This window comes from Mesoplodon mirus (genome assembly GCF_964341445.2).
Source record: "Mesoplodon mirus genome assembly, chromosome: 17".
Lineage (NCBI taxonomy): Eukaryota > Metazoa > Chordata > Mammalia > Artiodactyla > Ziphiidae > Mesoplodon > Mesoplodon mirus.
Genome location: NC_138993.1, coordinates 21,634,823 through 21,656,526, shown reverse-complemented (window position 1 = coordinate 21,656,526; position 21,704 = coordinate 21,634,823). Strand labels below are relative to the sequence as shown.

The 21,704-nt window shown below is 39.2% G+C and overlaps 1 protein-coding gene across 1 annotated transcript in view; it reads right to left on the bottom strand.

The window, feature by feature from the left end:
- The window catches only part of NUFIP1 (nuclear FMR1 interacting protein 1), a 39,631-nt gene that overhangs the window by 10,265 nt on the left and 7,662 nt on the right, over positions 1 to 21,704 (bottom strand). The window contains exons 6-8 of the mRNA XM_082602221.1: positions 13,006 to 13,098; positions 8,924 to 9,117; positions 267 to 383 (exon numbers count right to left, since the gene is read on the bottom strand). Coding sequence (XP_082458347.1) covers positions 267 to 383; positions 8,924 to 9,117; positions 13,006 to 13,098 — 404 coding nt within the window. The remainder of the gene's footprint in view (positions 1 to 266; positions 384 to 8,923; positions 9,118 to 13,005; positions 13,099 to 21,704) is intronic.

Here is a 21,704-nt window from a genome sequence, read left to right as displayed (position 1 = left end):
TATTATCTCTTCCCCTTCCTATTCTTTCATTATTGTTTGCCCTTTTCTCCTAGAGGAGCAATACATTTCCCCATTTCTCCCACTTCATTTCATCCCATGTTAACTTCTGAATCAAATGAAGAAGGAACTGGAGGATCAAAGAATGTGCATGACACAACGTGTCCTCAGATACATACACATGAAAGGATGCTACTGATGCACAGTGTACATCAAAGGCAAAAAGCAACGAAACAAACCTAACTGTAACAACTGAGGCCGTGACTTACCTTCTGGCTCACTCTCGGACCCCGAGAGGCTGCCATAGCTGCTCATTAGGGAGCACAGGGCTGGTGTCACTTCCTTAGGTATGACAGCACTTTGTGGTTTCTCCTCTTTATCAGACTCTGGAATAGAAAGACCGAAGAGTAAAACTGTATACCAAAAATATCTACAACCATAAAAAAGAAAGCTGACAGCCCCCCACTCCCTCATGTGTTAGTGAAAAGAAAGTAATTTCTGATCATTTCCTCAATCTTCTCAAAAATGAAATCCAGGAGACTCAAAAAATTTCCCCTTGGTTTAAATTTTTATGGTCAGATAAGCTATATGCTCCAAAGAGAAAACAGAGGGGCAAATGGAAGCTATACACGACTCACGACTTCTTACCATGCTTCACAGGTTATGGAACTTGGGCCTTCTCTAAATTAACTAGACAGTCTTTGTTATTATTTTATTTTATTTAGGCTATTAATTAATTTTATTAAGGTAGCAGGAAGGCCATAAATTTATTTGGCTTCACTGGATTAGGATCACAGACTCTGAAAATTAGATTTAGAATAAATAAAATATCCACTCTTTTTGTTGTTTTTAAGACTGGGTTAGAGGGCACATATAACGTTTCAACCATTCTATAGCTAAAGGCACAAAGAGTTACGCTGAACTGAACCTGCCCCAAATTTTTATTATTTAGAACTTCTAAGAACTTAAGTAAACAAACCAACTATGAGAATTTACCAAGTACTAAGAGCCTGCCAAAGGTAAAGTGTTTGATCAGACCCAGCAAGCCTAGCTATAGCCCCCGGACACCACCTATTATGTTTATTTTTGGCAGCTCTCAAAATGTATTACATCTATTCTAAACAAGTCAGTAACGCCTGACTGAAGAATGAAGACAGTAAGTAACCTGTCTGTGTAATGAACCAACTCAACCCACAACCAATATGAAATGTTTCAAGATAGTACTTAACGTTTACTAAGTCAGTCCAAGGGAAACCAAAACATGCCAGGAGGAAACAGGAGGAAACTTCTTTGTGAGTATGGAATTACCACCTTCTGGTGGATGAAGTTAAATCCTCTCTCCTCCACCAACCCACACTGCCCAGCAGCAGACCCTCCAAAAACTGCTCCTTGTCAATTTTTAGCTAACTTATTACCTTTTCTCCTGAATTAATAAAGGGCAAGGAAAATATGCAGTTATATATATAAATAAGTTACTAGTGGATAAAACAGAATCTGCAACAATATTAGTATAGACACTGGTCATCTCATTGTTTGAATGCTGATGTACCAAACTGTAGTATGTCCTTTTAAGACCCAAAGAGAGGCACGAAAAAGTACAATACAGTTGACTATACAATGCTCTTTAAAAGCATGAGCTCATTTAATCCTTATGAAGTATCACCTTCACTATTTTTTTTTTTTTTTGGTTGCATTGGGTTTTTGTTGCTGTGCATGGGCTTTCTTTAGTTGTGGCGAGCTGGGGCTACTCTTTGTTGCAGTGGGTGGGCTTCTCATCACGGTGGCTTCTCTTGTTGCAGAGCACGGGCTCTCGGAGCGTGGGCTTCAGTAGTTGTGGCTCACAGGCTCCAGAGCGTAGGCTCAGTAGTTGTGGCACACGGGCTTAGTTGCTCCGCGGCATGTGGGATCTTCCCGGACCAGGGCTCGAACCCGTGTCCCCTGCCTTGGCAGGCAGATTCTTAACCAGTGCGCCACCAGGGAAGCCCCGCCTTCACTATTAATTACAGGTGAGGAAACCAAAATTCAGAGAATCTGAACTGGATGATCCTTCAGGTAACAAATCTATAGAACACATGGGTCAAGTTTAAATTCTGGCTATCTGATTCCAAATCCCAATTCTTAACTAGTGGGCTAGAATATCTCCTACAGATATATAAAGTCCTCTTCTTAAAATTAAGTCATCTTACCAACATGTCTCTCTGGTCAAGAATGTTAATAAATGTCTTCCAGCTATAGCCCATTTCTCTGTTCCCTTTCACAGCAAAACCCCAAATAACTATTTATATAATTCACCAGGGAATACCCAGGCCTGAAATTTCCTACAGCTATCTGACAGGCTCCAGAATCTACTCCAATCTGTCTTTCAGGCCCACCACACCAGTGAACCTTTTTCTTCCAAGTTCACTGGATTCCTCTGTGTTGCCAAAGAGGAATACTTGTTGGTGCTCATCTTATTTAACTTAGTGACAACATCTGACAGTCCAACTGACCCTTGAACAACACGGGCTTGAAGTTCATGGGTCCACTTATGCACAGATATCTTTCGATAGTAAATACTATTGAAACTGATCTGCAGTTGGTTGAATCCATGGATTCGGAACTGTGGATACAGAAGAACTGCATTACATGGAAGGCAGACTACAGGTTACACTTGAATTTTCGACCACGTGGAGGGCTGGTGCCCCTAACCTCCCAAACTGTTCAAGGGCCAACTGTAGTCATGTTTTACTTTTAAAAACATTTCCTTCACTTGGCTTCCAGAAACCTTTCACTTGGTTCTCCTTTCCCAGTCTCCCTACTAAATTCTCTTCATTGGCCAACTTCAAAATTCTTGAATGTCCCTGGGTCCAATCCTCAGCAACCTTTTCTCTTTATGCCTCCTCCTCCTCCTCCTCTTATGATCTCATTTTATCTCAAAGTACTATCTAGGTGCTGGTAAATCACAAATATATACCTCCAGCCTTCAATTATCCCCTAAACTCCAGAATAACCTAACTGCTATTCAACATCTCTACTTGGGTATCAAACAGGCATCTCAAAGGTTAACATGTCCAAAAACAAGCACTTGATTTCTCCTCCAAACATGCCTGCCAGTAGTCTCCATCTCAATAAACGCCAGCTCTTCTACATGGTTACGCCAAAACCTAGCAATCACCCTTGACTCTTCTCTTTTTCACATACCATATCCAATCTAGCAACAAGTACAGTCAGCTCTATTTTGAAAATATATCCAGAATCATACTCCTCCTCATCACTTCACTTCTATAACCCCAGTCCCAGTCAACATTTCCTACCTGGTCAGTTCTAGCAGCCTCCTGAAAGGACACCCTGATATGACCCGCCCACCTCTGCAGTCCATTCTCCACCTTAACACATCACATCACCTCTCTGCTCAACCTCGGAGTAAAGTCTCAAGTCCTTTGCTGCCTACAAGACCCTACTTGATCTGATCCTTCACCACTTTCTTCCTGGCTTACTCCACTCCAACCTTGCTGTTCCCTGAATACACAAAGCACGCTCTCACCACGGGGTGTTCGCACTTGTTGCTTTCTCTGCTTGGAAAACTCTCCCCTCAGGTCTCAGTCCCTAATTTTACTTAGATTTCTTAATGTCGCCTTATCATACAGATGCCGTTGCTGATTATATAAAACAGCACACCCCTTTCTCCAGCTGCCATTCTCTATCCTTTTCCTTAGCTTTACTCATCGTTACGAAGGATATCAACCCCTATTTACTGAAGCTGCCCCAAGCAGAACATAAGGTACAGGAGAGAAGGGGTTTGGCTTTGTTCAGTACTGTATCCTCAGAGCCTAGAACAGTACATAAGTGCTCAAGAAATATATGAAGAACAAACTCTTGCATGAATGAGTTAAGGACAAGTTCAAAAAGGCTAACTGGTACAGAATGATAGAGCTATGCCGAGGTGGTGCCACAAAAGAAACCTGATTTTGTCTGGATTCAGAGCTTATTCTTTTTTCTTTTCAATAAAATGATTCCATTTTCCTTAAAAAATCACATACATGTGTATAAGAAAAATATTGAAGGATATAAAACAAAACGTGAGCAGTGGCTGTCTGTAAGTAGGTTGTTTTTTATTTTGCTTTTCAGTTTTTTCCTCACATTTTCTGCATTATTTTTGTAATCAGAAATGAATAGAAGAAGAAAACATAGGAAAATAAAACCTGGAGGAAAGTGTTTCCTCACAATTCAATTCAAGAAGTGGACCACACAGCTTTAACTGGCCTACATATCATCCCTTTCCTGCCTCCCTTTTTTTCTAAACTTTATATTTTGAAACAATTTTAGATTCACAAGTGTTGCAAAGATAGTACCAAGAATTTCCATATACCCTTCACCTAGCTTCCCCTAATATTAACATCTTACAAACCACAGTACATTTACCATAGCTAACAAATTAACATTGGAATAGTACTACTACCTAAACTACAGACTGTAACGTAATTTCACCAGTTTTTCCACTAATGTCCTTTTTCTCTTCTAGGATTCAATCCACCATATCACATCACATTCAATCACCATGACTCCTTGATCTGTGCCTTCTCCAAACCTGTGACAATTTCTCAGTATTTCCTTGCCTTTCATGAACTTGACTGTTTTAAAGACTACGGTCAGTTATTATAGAATATCCACCCCTCAGCTGGGTCTGTCTGATGTTTTCTAATGATTAGACTGAGGCTGTGGATTTGAGGTAGTGACCTTCTCATCATATATCAGGGGGGTACATCTCAACCTATTACCGGTGATATTAACCATGATCCCTTGGTAGTCTCCACCATAATGTTACTATTCTGCTCTTTCATTATTCTATTCCTAGAAACAAGTCACTAAGTCCAGCCCACATTCAAGGGGAGGGAAATTAAGCTCCACCTCTTGAAGCAAAGAATTTTAGACATACATTAAAACCACAACGTGAGTGGCTGGTGTACTCATTATGAGGAGTGTCACAAAGCTCACTACACTTAACTGCCTTCCCAAGGGTAAGAGCTAGGAGTTCATACAAATGAATACCTCTTTTCCCCTATTGCCTTTATGGAACAAAGCACAATTATATGCTGTAACCCCAAGAAGATTTATAAATTCTCACAAAGAAAAAGCTATATCTTGAAAAAATCACTCTAAAAAAATGGGAACTTTGGTTTATAGTTTCCAAACCTCAAAACCAGGTATTTAACAATGGGCATTCATGATTTCTGATGTGCGAGGCCAGCTTACTTTCTTACTTGAACGTCTACCTTTTTAACAACAGAAGCCATCTAGCTTACCTCGATGCATAGTTAGACTGATGTCCCAGTGTTCTATGACAAGAGCTATATTTGTTATGATGAATGACTAACAAACTGGATCCTTTGTTTTGTGAACACTGAGGCACTTTAGTCAGTGATGCTCAAGGACACATTACTGACCAGCTGCTTTCCTTCTAGCCCAGACAATACTTGTTAAAACCACGGGCCAGGAAAGCCACAGAACATGCTGTATTTAAACAAGAGCTGAGCACCGCCAAGGAAATCCAGTGACAACAGGCCACACTCAACACTCACAAGCTGAGACTCCAAATGACGGGCTTTCCTTTTGAAACAATGTCCATTCCCAATTGAAAGCATCTGCACAGGGACTTCCCTGGTGGCGCAGTGGTTAAGAGTCCACCTGCCAATGCAAGGGACATGGGTTCAAGCCCTGGTCTGGGAGGATCCCACATGCTGTGGAGCAGCTGGGCCCGTGTGCCACAACTACTGAGCCTGTGCTCTAGAGCCTGCGAGCCATAACTACTGAGCCCGTGCGCCTGGAGCCTGTGCTCCGCAACAAGAGAAGCCACCGCAATGAGAAGCGTGCACACCGCAACGAAGAGTAGCCTCTGCTCACCACAACCAGAGAAAGCCCACGCGCAGCAGCGGGGACCCAGTGCAGCCAAAAATAAATAAATAAATTAATTTAATTTAATTTAGAAGTTCTCCATCTTTAAAAATAAATAAATAAAGCATCTACACGATTAATAAGGGTTCACATACTACCAACTACCATCAAAAAAAGGTGGGCTCAGGCAGTGATTTTCTAAACGTGACATGAGGTTTATAGAGATTCTCAACAACTACTATCTTGTCTAAATGTGAATGCTGCTGTCCAGATAAGGTTCTAAGCCCAAAAAAGGCAAAAAATAAAAGAAACTGGGATCTTCATTTTTAAAGTGACCTTAGTGCTGAAAAGTGTCAAGTGCGACATTTGAGCATGAATAGGGCCACACTGTCATAATGCTGCCCTGCCACCGACAACTTGAATAACAAGCACAACTAGATCTTAATGAAGGTTGATTGGCTCTGGCCCATGTGAAGGAAGCTGCCTCCAAACAAGGTAAAACTGATAAATTGGAAAGCTGAGAATCTGAGAATATCTAGGGCATGTGAAAAAATGGTACATGCGGTTTTCTGTAGCTATACCTGGAGTGGAAAGCTGAAAAACCAACACTCTGAAACATTGATTTGGAAAATGTGAAAGTCCAGAAGAAATCCCAGGGAAAGAATAACATAAATTTAAATGGAATCTTTCCTACAAAATTAAGCTACCATAATTTGATTGTTGGCATTTTGATTTCCTCAAAGAACAATATTATAAATTTACAGCTTACTTTTAGGATTTTTTATTATTATTCAAGACTTACATTTTCATCTCTGACCTTCGGAATAGGTAAGCGTTTCAACATTAAGCCAAAACAAAATTACTTGCTATCTCTCATTCAACTGCTCGTAGATCTGACTGAATGCTTTCTACCATGAGGATGAAAGGCATTTAACTATTGTTTCTCAGGTCTAAGGTGTCTCTTGAAGATCTAGATACAAATAGAAGCAAGATATACTCATCTTTTTGTTAGTGTTTCACCAGATTGATACACTGAAACACTTCTTTAAAAATGAGAAAACAGAATTACCCAACCAAAGCTAACAATGCAAAAACAGAGTATTCAGTGCTACAGAATCCTTCAAATGTTCATTTAGAAAATTGCATAAAGGGAAGAATTATGTAATTTTCAAATTAGTAACACTGTTTATAACAGTAGTCTTCACATTTGTGTTTCAAGTATTTTAATGACATGGAAGTTTATATTTAGGTACAGATTGTATTTCATCATCAAGGTCACAAACTGTAAGTTTGAAGAAGTATGTGGGCTCTCTCCAACATTTTTTGAAGGAAAAAAAATCAGTGCCCAAGAGTAAATTCAGCCCTGGCCCAAAATGTCTTCTGTCTTTGCCTTGCTAGCAGCAAGCATAAGATGCCTTTTTAAAACTCTCTCCCACATCTCAACTATCCTAGACTCCTACAATATTTTTTTGGCCAAATTCAGACTCCACGTGTAGAGGTAGTATAGTATACTAGGAGTTAGACACCTAAATTCTAATTCTGGCTCTGCCATTAATTAGCAGCATGACTAAGGTAAATTACTCACTCTAAGTTCCTTGGTTCGAAAATGGAAGTAGCATCTGTACATACGTAAAACGTTGTCAGGAGGAAAAGAGCTAATATATACAAAGCATTTAGAGCACAGAAGTATTGGGTTGGCCAAAAAGTTCGTTTGGGTTTTTCTTAAGATGTTACGGAAAAACCCAAACGAACTTTTTGGCCAACCCAATACCTTACTCAGTAAGTGTTAGGTGGTGTTAAAATAATTTATTATTATTATTCCTACTAAATTTTATCTTGTCACTCTTAGCCCAACATTCCCTTATGCCAAGATCTTTTTCCATCCTGATTTAGTCAATGAAGTAGTTATACCCCCGTTTCTTCCCATCCATAAATTCAGTAATCTGCCACGGGACTTCCCTGGTGGCAGAGTGGTTAAGAATCGCCTGCCAGTGCAGGGGACATGGGTTTGACCCCTGGTCTGGGAAGATTCCACATGCCGCGGAGCAACTAAGCCCGTGTGCCACAACTACTGAGCCTGCGCTCTAGAGCCCACAAGCCACGACTACTGAAGCCCGCGCGCCTAGAGCCCGTGCTCTGCAACAAAGAGAAGCCACCGTAATGAGAAGCCCGCACACCGCAATGAAGAGTAGCTCCCGCTCGCTGCAACTAGAAAAAGCCTGCGCGCAGCAACAAAGACTCAACACAGCCCAAAATAAATAAATTTATAACATAATCTGTGATTGTCGTAGAAGCCGCTTTCCCCCAAGCTGAGCAGAGCCTGCTAGCAAACCTGCAATGTAACATCAGTAACACCCCTTTGCAAAAGAATCACTAGCAACTGGATAAAGCCTCACATCGTTATTAGAAGGAAAGGTGGTAAAATATTTACATAGACGTTTTTATTTTTCAGAAGAGAAATGAAGCCTTAGCGGTGTCCTTCTGTGACAGCAACATTTTGGTCCTTTAATTTCTCAACTTATAAGCAAGAGTAAACTTATCTCCTACATTCTAGAAGAAATTTAAGAAAAAACAATAAACACACATAAATATATTCTATGCTCTGAGGAAGAACAGTATTATTTAAATATATGGAATTAACATTATTTACCCAAAGAGACCGTGTTCATGCTGAGCAGCATAAATACTGGCTTCCATTGGAATTCCTGCTTTCTAGGTGGGAAAATTCACATAATGGTGCAAATCTGAATCCACAACATCTATACATTCAAAATCATCTTAAGAAAATTTCCAAGATTATATGATACTAAGGAAATTATCCAATAAATATAATCTTTCTCCCACATTCTGCCTGCCTCATGCATTCATTCCCAAGATTCAGAAAAAGTTTCTTTAAACAAGGTTTTTGACAAAACACTCCTATTAAGAACAAAAGCATCATTTTCCCTTTTTACATTTTTTGCCATTAAACTCTCCCCAAACAAGGATGTGAAGAATCAATTTCTGCATCACTGGCTATACTCTTAAAAACACGGTGTTTTCTTATTTAGCTTACCGGAATCAGTGTTTACCAAAACACCCAGAGGGTCTGAATTTGCCTCTGGTGTACTTTCAGGCTTTGAATCACACAAGGGATTGCCTGACCCAATGGCTGCTCTCTGTCCAGCATGACCATTTTTCCATTTGTGACGTTTGCCAGGACTTCTGATTTTTGCCGTCTGTGAATGTCTGGCCATCCCCTTCATCTTGCTGGAGTAAGAAAAATGCAATTCTTAATATAAAAGCCACTGACCTTTCAAGAAAAATTTGAAAAAGATTACTGAATGCAAAAGAAATTTAGCTGTCAATCACCTGTCACCTAGTACATTAAAGAGACCAGAATAAAATAAATTCAATGGCTTCCAAAGTAGAACTTTAAAAGGATAACATACCACAATATACCATATTTTATCAATTCCAAATTGCACATTTCCTCCCATAATGTAATCCCTCTGAAACTGGGCTATGTTGTACAATCTACAGTAAGTGAATTTAATTGGCAGCATTCTTTCATTCCTATTATACATTAAGATAAAATGTTCCTTTCCTTAGACTTTACAAAGTGCATTAACTCTTATCTACTTAATTGTAAGTAGCCTTAAAGTTTCTGATGCTTTTACAAATATGCTACCTTGTTTCCTGTTTAAACTTCATGGTTTTTGTCTAAACTTCATGGTAACTCCTTGAAATAGATTAGAGAGGTATTACTCTCTTCACATTACAGGAGGATAAACTTAAAGATCACAGACCAAGCACAACTTCACAGCTAGCCCAAATCAAGTGCCCTCTCAAACCACAGCAATTACTTCTCTTAGGAGGAAAACAAATACTTATGTGAGCACATACTTACGTAAACTATGCATAGGAGAACAAAGACCATTTAATAAAAAAGGTTCATTACATATACTCTCAATGGACAATAAAACAAAGTAAGAAAATAATACCAAGGCACATAATAATCAAATTGCTCACAGCTAGTGAGAAAGAGAAAATCTTAAAAGCAGTCAGAGATAAAAGGTATTTTATATAGAGGAACAAAATGATGACAGCAGATTTCTCTTGGAAACAATGCAAATAAGAAAACAATGGGGGGCTTCCCTGGTGGCGCAGTGGTTGGGAGTCTGCCTGCCGATGCAGGAGACACGGGTTCGTGCCCTGGTCTGGGAAGGTCCCACATGCCGCGGAGCGGCTGGGCCCGTGAGCCATGGCCGCTGAGCCTGCGTGTCCGGAGCCTGTGCTCCGCAATGGGAGAGGCCACAGCGGTGAGAGGCCCGCGTGCCGCAAAAAAAAAAAAAAAAAGAAAACAATGGGGCAACATCTTTAAAATACTATAAAATTTTTAGAAAACTGTTAACCTAGAATTACGTATCTAGCAAAAATATCTTTCCAATAGGAAGGTAAAATAAAGATCTTTTCAGACACACAAAGCTGAAAGAAGTCATCTCCAGCAGACCCTCACTACAAGAAATGTTATAGGAAGTCTTTCAGGCAAAAGGAAAATGGTATCAGATGGAAAGATGGATCTACGCTAAAGAATGAGGAGTACCACGAAGAGTAACTATATAGGCACCCCAACCATCAGCTAACAAACCCCAGCTGTGACTAAGCCTTGTCAAGATCACCAGATAACCCCCAGCTGACCCCAGATATCTGAGCAGTTAAGACTATCATATGGAGAAAAAAAAAAAAAAGACACCTATTAAGGGTAAAAAGGCAAGCCACAAATTGCAAGACTATATATATCTGCACTACCTATACTCTACGCAAAAAAGGATTTGTATCTAAGTAAATAACCCCTACTAATCAAGAAAAGCAACCCAGTTAAAAAGTGGTCAATAGCACTTGTGTTTGTCTAATTTCTGGACAAAGACTTCTAGACAGGGGCAAAAATAAATCCTCTTTTGCAACCCAGAACTCATTGTTCAGTATGAGTTTTGATACAGGTAAGAAGGAACATGATACCTAAAAGAGAATCAAGTGATGGGGGTGTCTTCATAAACATAAAGATTGCTTCCAGGACTACAGAGCTGATAATTTCCCTCATATCTTAAGCTTTTAAATTATCAGCTGTATTGATTTAGTACTGTAATTTTAATGTTGACATGAAACAAAGATGGCTTCTTTTTTTAAGCTTTTATCTTGAACACAGTGTTTGGATTTTAAAAAGGTATTGACATATCCCAATGATCTGTACTGTTCTAGGGTGTGATGGCTTAGGAGTGAATATGATTTGAACCTAACACATTTTTAGAGGATGTCAAATTCAGAACCAAGCAGGTCCATCTCCTGACCCTAAACATGGTCCTAAAGTAAATCGCTTGAGGAAATTGGATCCCAAAGATTACACGTGTGGAATTTTGAAGTGTGTCCATATTCCCCTGGAGATCAAAGAAGCCCAACTAAAAGAATTGTGGGCTAACATAACTTCTTTTTGAAAGGGCTATTTTATCTTGAAGATTATGAGTTTGGAGGAACTAAGGTGATTGGCAGTAGAAACAATCAGAACACGTGAAATTCCTTAAAAATTTATTAACTTAAATAATTTTGTCTATGTTACACATAAATTTTAAAAAACGCCAAAAAAAAATGATCAAAGACTTGAACTGGCACTTCACAAGAGAATATCGACATGACGGATAAGCATATAAAAAGATGTCCAACATCATTAGTCATGAGGGAAATGGTATAACATGAGGAAAAGGTGTAACAATACTATGCATTGACCAGGACACACAGCAATTAGATACAGAGTCAGTAGGAGTATAAATTAGTACAAGTGTTTTGGAAAACTGTTTGACTATATCTATTATAACTAAATATCTAGTATGACCTAGTGTGTGTGTGTATATGGCCAATGTAAACAAGAAACAAGTACTTATGTCCACAAAAGACACTTAAAAGAATGTTCATAGCAGCTTTATTCATAATAGCCCAAATTGGAAACAATCCAAATGCCCAATAGTAGAATGAATGTATATTCTCACAATTAAATTCTATATAGCAATAAGAATGGATTTACAGCTATACACAACAATACGGATGAATCTCACAAGATAATTTTGCGCCACAGAAACTATACACTAAAGAAGACACACTATATGATTCCATTTATACAAGGTTCTAAGAACAGGTAAAATAAATTTATGATGATAGAAATCAGAAAAGAGGTTACCTTTGTGGGGAGGCATGGAACTAAGGAGGGCCTAAGAGAGAAACCTTTGTGAGGTAAAGATGTTCTATGTATTATTAATGTGTGGAAGTTACATGGGTATGTAGGTATGTGAACGTATATAAATTCATCCAGTTGTACACTTCAATACAAAACAAAATGGAAAAACTTCTATGAATGTGAGGCATTGGGGAAAATGGGATGTCTCATATACTGCTGGTGGGAGAGTAAACTACAATAGCTTCTGTGATAGGTATTTAGCAGTTACCCATCAATATTATAAATACACATGTCTTTTGACTCAGCAAAACCACTTCTAGGAATCCATGCTCAGAAATATCTGCACATGTGTAAAATGTATGTACAGGGCAATAATGGCAACTTTTTATTAGTAAAAGATTGGTGAAAACTTAAATGTCTGTCAATAGAGAATTGTTTTAAAAAAAAAAAAAAAAAAAAGACCCTATGGGATATTCTTATGCTTCTTACACACCCTCAGAGAATGAGGAGTCTTGTTTATATGTCAATATAGGACAATCTCCAGGTATATTATTTGGCTAAAAAAAGCAAGATGTATAATAGTATCAAAAAAGGAAAAAAAGACTATTATCTATGTGCTATATAAAGATGAAATATCTTTAGAAAGATAAAATGGGTTGCCTCTGGGAAGGAGATCTGTTTAGCTAGGATACAAAGAGAGAAGAGACTTGTTACTGTAAATCGTTTTGAAAACCACATAAATGTAGGGTACTACTTATTTTAAAATATAATGTTAAAATTTTTAAGTAAAAAAGTTACAAAAGCAAAGATTTCAGAATTGAAAGTATAGAGGTTTTAGGATTTGGGTGTATGCTCTTTTTTACTATTTATAAGTACATACATGCATTTAAAATAAGCATTGAGGGTGCAAGCAATTTTAAGGAACTTACCCATACTGTGTCGTTGTCAACACTGCTCCCCTCTCTTCCTTTTCAATTTTTAACTTTTTCTTCCTTTCGATATTAGCCAGAGTTGGGTAATTTCTAGAAAACAATAAAAGTCCATTATAAAAGGGCTTTTAGAGTAAATTTTAATTATGCAATCAAGCAATTGCTGCATTTAACAACTTTTGTTTAATGACTAAAGCAGTAAATTGATATAAACTTTTAATTCCTTCTAGATTTTTTTTAAGGGTGAAAAAGTAGACTATAACAATGCTACTCAAAGTGTATACCAGCTGCCAGTCCAAACTCTACTACCAGTCTGTTACCAAGTAAGGAGCTTACAACAGAATTTAAATCAAATATATCATATAATATGCTGAAACTGATATATAGTTCATTTATTTGGCACATACCCATAAATACTATAAGCAAAAATGTATTTTCTTATGCATCTACTTATGCAAATACATACTAGGAGGTATATCCAAAGTTACCAAGATGAGGAAGAGACAGTTGTTAAAAAAAAAGCTACAGTCTACCAGGAAGGTTAAGAAAAGCATGGTTATTTCTAAAGACTAGTTATAACAAAAGACAAAATATAATAAGTACCCTCAGGAGTATAAGGGAGGGTGGGAAGGAAAGATCATATCTAGATGGAGAAATCCACAAAGAAAAGAACATGAAAGACACTGGTCTTAAATGGTGTTAACAGACAAAAATCTGATGGAAAAGTGTCAGCATGTGCTTTTTTTTTTTTTTTTTTTGGCCATGCCACATGGCCTGTGGGATCAACCAGGGATCGAACCCATGCCCTATGCAGTGGAAGCACAGAGTCTTAACCACTGGACTGCCAGGGACCTTTTTTTTTTTTTTTTTTTTTGGTCAGAGTGTTCTAAGCAAACAATGCAGACAAACCAAGGCCTCAGAAAGTGTGAGAGAATGGCAAGTGGTTCATTCTTAAACAAATAGTCACAGGCAATCAGACCAGAAAGGGAAGCTGGGGCCAAAATGTGCCTCGAATGCCAGACGAGAAAGCTATTTTTAATTCAGTGGTGTTGGGGAGCCACTGAAAGTTATGAACAGGGAAAGATATGAACAAGGCAGTGAAAAAAATTAAATCTGACAGCAGCGTGCAAGATGAATTGCTCTGACAAAGCTTTCTTTGTTCCTTAGCACAGTTGTGTGGTGATAGAGGCACCAAACTTTGGTGGTGAGAGGAACAGATCCTAGGAGCATAAAAAGCATGAAAGGAGGGGAACACAGACAGCCCTCTACCACTCAGCCTGGCTGCTCATTAGAGTAAATTTTGAGAAACATCAACACATCATGTTCTGCCATCATTTCGAGGACACTGTCTCTACCCTTCTTTTTTTAACATCTGCATCACTGACTGGGATAGCACAGGCAATGGAAGCCCATGGGCTGGGCACACTGGAAGATAAGAATAGAAATGACATTGAGTAAGTGGTGAAGTAATCAGAAAAAGAAAGGCAATGAATTTCAGTGAGGACAGTGCAAAGCAATCTATCCAGCCAAGAAAAATAAACTCCACAAATAAAAGATGATTAATGTACAAGTTATAAATAAACATAAGAGGAAAAGATCAAGGTCACAGGAGATAAAAATCTGACAGGCAGTCAGCACCACATGAGTACAGTTTTGGAAAGCAAACATAATCTAAGGTGATATGAAATGGATTCTGGCACAGGTACAAGTGTGAAATCATCTTCTCATGACACTCAAAGGTGATCAGAAACTCTCAGGGCACTGCATCCAGCTTTGTACTTCTAAACTGAAAAGGAATGTTAAGGAAAAATAAAACTTGGAGGGGATTCAAGAGACTCAAAGATGATTAACAGGATGAAAAAATAAAACCTCTGAAGAAAGATGAAAGGAACTGGAACTATTTGCAGCCTTTAAAAGAAGAAGAGAAGTGACAAAAAATGATCTTACAGAGAAGATGGCAGCCAGCTGTTCTCAACCTGAAGACAAACTACACAGAAGCAGAAATGATGAGGAAAAGGTGATGACTTTCACAGGCACCACAGTGTCTAGACATGTAACTCACAGCTAATCAACGCTCTTCACACCTCTGAAATTCACTTATTCTTACTTATTCTTAAAAATGTTAAAGAAACACAAAATGTGTTTCTTTAACGTTTTTCTTCTGAGTGTTACAGAGCAACCCTTAACATGTTGGGCCATATGCTAAACAAAGAGACTTAGTCCTACAGTGTTTCATGTATAAGCAAGGAGCTATGTAAATGCTTCTCAATGATAAGGAATATAAACAGTTTGTTACAGCAAGTGGATTTTCGGTGAGATATAATAAAGAATTCCTTAAATGAGACATCAAGAATGTTGTGGAAACTCCTTTGGTGGAAGTCTTTTAAAACAGCTCTTTCCTAAAGGTAGAGGATCTCTATATCCCTTCCAAAGTTATAAGATTCTATTTTTCAGTGCTTAAGTTAATAAAATTTTCTTGCAAACATTATACCATTCTTATTTACATAGAACCTAGAAACTAAAAGCTAGGGAAAACAAGGGTATCAGAGAGCAAATTATCCCCCCAAATGGGAAACCAGAAACACAAGACCTAGTTATACATACAACAATAATCAGAAGCCCCTTCCAGCAACATACTAGTGAGATACAAGAATAAGGAAAAGTCTGGATCTTTGATAAAGGACACAGTTCAGGTTTCTAAGTACAAAAATCCAGAGAAAACTGTTGAAAAAAATCACAAATTGTCTTACATTGCACAATTACATACCAATAAAATTTAGTCCAGTATCTCCTGGTAGAGAATGGATGTTATAAAGACTGTGACAAGTGGTATTTTCTCTATTTTTATCTGCTAAAATCACTTTTCTCCCGACTTCCATCTTTTCCCAACACCCCCAAAGGAATTGGCCCTGAAACCGTATGCTTTTTACCTCGCTCTCTTCCCCCTCTTTCATTTCTTACCCCCGCTTTGTCTTCCCCTTGCCTAAGCCTTAAGCCTCCAGTGACGATCCTTAAGCCCCAGAGTCAATAAATTAGCAACATGGAACCAACCATTATCTTAGCACATCTCACTCTGGTTACCTTTCTCTTTCCTTATCCTCAAATCACCACCCACTCCTTGGCTTTTCCCTTAAGCCTCTTCTGTAGAAAAACACAATCCCTCTTTATTCTCCCTGAATCACGGCTACTTCAACACTACTGCATTTTTACTTCAAAGTCTCTCCAAACTTCAAAAAGATGTAGCATTCTTTAGGAGCACAGCCCCTCTGCTGGAATTCTGAAAGAACTGGGGACACAGCTGTAAAGCGTTTCCTCAGAGCCACAGTAACTGCAGTATTAAAATAAATAACACAACTACTCCACCTAGTGGACTCCAAATCTGCCGTGAAGTATGTTTCAACGTCTCTAAAATAGAGGTTTGGGTAATGAACCTCTACCACTCATTTTTCCTAATGCCAAATCATACAGCATTTGTACCCGACAAGAATTAAGAAAGAATCACTACGGGTTTTTTTTTTGGCTAGGATTTCTTTTTTTGCAGGTTATTAGTGGAAAGCCTTAAAGTTTTTAATTAAACACAACTATGGATGTTTGTCAGAACTATGCATTAAAAAAGAATAAACTTCACCTTCAAATAAATTGGGGGGAGGGAAGGGGTGGCACGACCCCTCTCACAAGAAGTCTTGCAAAACGAACTGATTGCCCTGCCTTCCAAAGACGCCAGCTATCCCTTGACCAGACACTTATCCCCACACAGCAAAAATTAATGCTTCAGTTGCCTGTGCTCTCACGGCCACCTATGGATATTCTTCCCACGTCTCCCATTAGAGTGAGGGTCTTAAAGGCAAGAGTCTACTCCTACCTCTTTTCAGTAACCTTGGCCATATATAAAACAATCTTTGCCTTTTCAAATACTGAATGTTTACCTCTAATTTCAAGCTAAACTCTTGTCAGGAAGTTATTCAAAGCTATAATGTACATCAACATAAATTCAAAGGTGGCTGAGAGTTCCCAATTACATGACAAAACCAAACTAGTCTTCTACCAGGGACTTTATAGAAACACGTGCTACCTAAGCTAGTTTGCATCTTCAAATGTTAATATTCCTTAAGTTTCTCTAGCAGTGGCATTTTTTCCTTTAAAGCACTTGCTGCACAAAACCACAAGGTGGCAGAGTTCACGCTCAGATGGGGAAAGCTACTGTAGAAAGTAATGCATTCAAATACAGATCAATTTCGTTTGTCTTGGTGATGAACTGTCCTATGTGGTGAGAATTTATTGTTCAAAACCACAGCAGTTTAAGTACCATTAGTTACATTACTGAATTCCAACTACAGTTATTAATCTGATCAACATTGCCCAATTTCTTTAACAATGACAAAGGTATAGTTTAAAACATAAATTAAAAATATGAATCTCAGCAAGATTTCTCCAACCACTTACTTGTATATACCAAAATAGAACTACACCCATAAGAAAAAATATTTTCAAGCCCCATTTACATATATCAACATTTATAAACATCCCTTCTACCTATGGCACCATGGGATATAAACAGTCACACAAACCATGGTTCTTACAGTCCTAAAGCTTGTAATTTATTTTTTTTTAAAAGACACATAAGCAAAAAAGTTCATCAATAGTACCATAATGAGGGGCATCTACACTAAGGAGGCAGAGGGGATACCACATTCAAAGAGGGACAAGATACCCCTCCAGGCAGATAAGGAAAAATACTACCAAAATTTTAGTCTGGCAGGATTTCAGCTGGACTAAAGCATTGAGCAGAACTTCAAGGATAGAGAAGGGAGGATTTTCTGGAAGCAGCATAATCAAAACAGAGGTTAAAAGTTCAGAAAACTTGTTTGGGATATGAAAAAGAAAAAAACCAAGTCTGGCTGGGACAAAGAACTCCGATAAGCAAGTAATGTGGGATTAATCAGGAAAGATATGTTAAGCCCACATTACAGGACCCTGACCGTCAGTTCTAAGGTGTTGTTTTCACGGGCATTTGAGCTGGCTAAAATAAAATCAGTTTAACAAATTTCTTTTTAAATTTTATTCTACATAGTCACCTATGTAACTAAGAAATACATGCCTACTAGCATCTCATCTTGCATGAAAAAAGAACAAACACAAAGAGAATAGCCTAACCTCGTTGGTCAAAGTCAGTTCCTTAAGTGTGATCAGCACTGCTGAGCGTTCCTCTGCAGAGTGTACTTCAACTGTGTGGTTTTCTTGAACAACACTTAGCAAGTGAGCCAGAGCTGAGATTTTGCCAGGTGGGTGTAACGAAGGGCACTGGAATGAGGGAGCTGAGCTTCCGAGAGTGGTGGAGGTGACTTAAACTTGGCAGAGAAGCAAAGACAGAAGGGGGGTGAGAGAAAAAGAAGGTAAAGGGGGTAAGAGGGGGGAGGCTTCAACTAGTCCGGGACCAGGTACAGGTGACAGTGAGACAGTTGGATGGAATGAAAGTTATGACCCAAGAGGAGTAAGCCTAACTTCAAGATTTCTGGGGCAGAAAGTCCAGAAGATAAGATCCACAGGGTGGCCGTGAGAGTAAGTGGCAGAAACTGCATGGAGGTAAAGGACACTGGAAATTGGAAGGTAAAAAGGTGCCAGATGCAACTCTTTATTGTAAGCTGTGAGTCTCAAAAAGTCAGCGGAACTCAAAGGATTCTGTTGGACCATCTATATATATGCTAAGGGCAGGGTGGTAAAGGCAACTGCAATCCACCTTGTTAAGAATCACGGGGGAGGGACTTCCCTGGTGGTCCAGGGGTTGAGAGTCCGCCTTCCAATGCAGGGGATGTGGGTTCGATCCCTGGTTGGGGAACTAAGATCCCCCATGCCGCGGGGCAACTAAGCCTGCACGCCGCAACTACTGAACCTGAGCACTTTAGAGCCCACACGCCACAACTAGAGAGCCCATGTGCCGCAACTACTGAGGCTGTGCGCTCTAAAGCCCGTGCACCACAACTAGAGAGAAGCCCGCATGCAGCAACAAAGAGCCTGCGCTCCACAACAAAAGATCCCATGTGCCGCAACAAAGATCCCACTGCCGCAACTAAGACCCAACGCAGCCAAATATATAAATAAATATTTAAAACAAAGAATCATGGGGGAGGCTGTCAGAGCTGCAGAGAGCTGTGGAGACAGATGGCAGGAAACTCCAAGAAGAAGGGCCAAGGAGCAATCATCTGGAATCCACGTCAAGGGGGCCCTACAAGTCACAAAATCAGTCACTTTTTGTTCTTGTTTTATTTCACCTTTCCACAGCAATCTGCACTGATAATCACATCTTCCTTCTTGAAATCCTCCCTTCTACTGGCTTCTACGACAGGTCATATTCTGAGTTTTCTTCTACTTCTCTGGCTCTTGCTCAGCAGGCTTGTTGGTTTTAACTCCCTTTTAGGCTACCTTCCCTTTCCACTCTACCCTCTCTCTGTGGGGAATATCTTCTGCATTCATGGTTTCATGATTTTAAAATATCTATCTCCAGCCAGTCTGGTCTGAGCCCCAATGCTTACACAACATCTTCAAATAGATGTCTCAGAATCTCCTCATACTCAACGATGTCCTAAATCAACACCTCCAAATGTGATTCTCTTCCGGGGTTCCCTGTCTGAGGAACAGGCACCACCTTTCACAAAGGTGCTTTCACAGAGGAACTTGGACATCTCCTCAAAACCTCTTTCCTCCTCAACCTCACAACTATCCAACTACCAAACAGTGCCCATTTTTATGTTCTATATCCACCTAGTTCTCGCTGTCCCCACAACTGCCATCTTTCAAAAGCTTCTATCATCTCTTACCTATATTCAAGTTCCTATACTCATGCCAATCTGTCTGTGCACTAGCCCCTGCCTCCCCTTATTTCTTCCTAATTAGGTCTAAGTTCAGCTCAACTGCCCTTTGTCAAGGAACACCCCACTCCTCCAGACTAGATGAGGTCCTTCCTCTTATATGCTGAGGAGGGTAGAGTGGAGGACTGTGGGAGAGTAAAACAGCTAGAAACACAGTAGAACAGAACCACTGAAGCTGGCTACCATTAATTTAATAGTGGGTCCAATTTTCCCAGTTTATATAATGACTTAATTTAAACACTCGTTAGATATAAAAGAACAAAAGTTGGTTAATCAGGAACTCATTTCAGGACTTCCCTATTGCCTTAAGTGAACTCAAAACTTGAGAGACTAAACAGCTTACTTAGTTAACTTCTCAGTTGCTTTATAATCATTGCTGACTAGTAGCCATCATCATTCTCCTCAAAAGAATTAAACATATACAACAGGGGCTGGCACCACTGAGCTGCAACAACTTCCAACTGACCAAAGTCAGGGCAAAGTACCAGGGAAAAACCTTTGCAGGTAGGCACTTTCCAATCCATCTAGCAGGATATAATCTTCAATACTGTCATCACCAGCTCTTTAAAAACTAAGTATCAGGAAGGGGAACTAACTCTTCATGTTTGATTATTCCTCTGTGCAAAATAGTAAGAAAAAGATACACCCAACAGATAAAAAACAAATAAGCAAAACAAACAATAAACAAAAAACTAGAGTGAAGTGGAATCATGAGAAGAAAAAAATTGTACCTGTAAAGAAGCCACCTAGAGGAGGCAAGGAGCTTTATATGAACTTCTTCGAATTCTTCACTAAGTCAAATCACATCACGGTCCCAACTCCTTGACTTCTAAGTTTGACCATGCAATTGGCTAAGGCTCCTTATCAATGCCAAGACTGGTTCTTCCCATACTGCACCATTTAACAGTAACTCAGTCCACAAATATTTATTCTCCACATACTAAATCCCAGGTACTATGCAAAGTGCAGCAGAATCAAAGATGTCTAAGACTAGGGCCACCTATAATATAATGCAACAAACGCTATTGTGTTTGTATTGATAAGCTATGTATTCACACAGGAAGTAGTGAATAATGCTTTAGGGGAGGTTGGTCCATGGACTGGCAGCCAATCCACACACTTATGTCAGGGTATACATCAGCTATGTCCCTAAACCAAATATATTTAGCTCAGATGACATTTTCTTCTTACCAAGACTTTCTCAATGAAGGAAGTAAGGTACAGATTTATATTCTGGTACAAGTTCCTTATCTTATTACAGACTAGCACTCTGGCAGCATTGAGATAGAGGAAATGAAGAAGAAGAAGAGAATGACAAATCAGGTGACACTTAAGACAGGTCTTGGGACTTTCCTGGTGGTCCAGTGGGTAAGACTCTGCATTCCCAATGCTGGGGGCCTGGGTTCAATCCCTGGTCGGGGAACTAGATCCCGCATGCATGCGGCAAGTAAGAAGAAGTCTGCATGCCGCGACTAAGATCCAATGCAGCCAAAATAAATAAATAAGTACATGTTAAAAACAAAAACAAAACAAAACAGGTCTTACAAGCTAAATAAGATTCTGCCGGGAGATAAAGAGGAAAAGGCATTCTAGTATACCCTACTCCTGGTGGCCTAGACTCTTACCCTAGATTATTACATTTGTTAGCCAAGGATGCTCTTAAAATTCTATTAAATCCATCGAGTCCATGTTGACTGCTGACTGGCTGGACCCAGGTTTACTTGCTTAAGAATTAAATTCCTCTGATTGTCCTTCACCCTCATCCAACTCTTTACACAGTATTAATAATGGATAGTTACATACACATTTACTGAATTCTATTTGTTCTCGGTT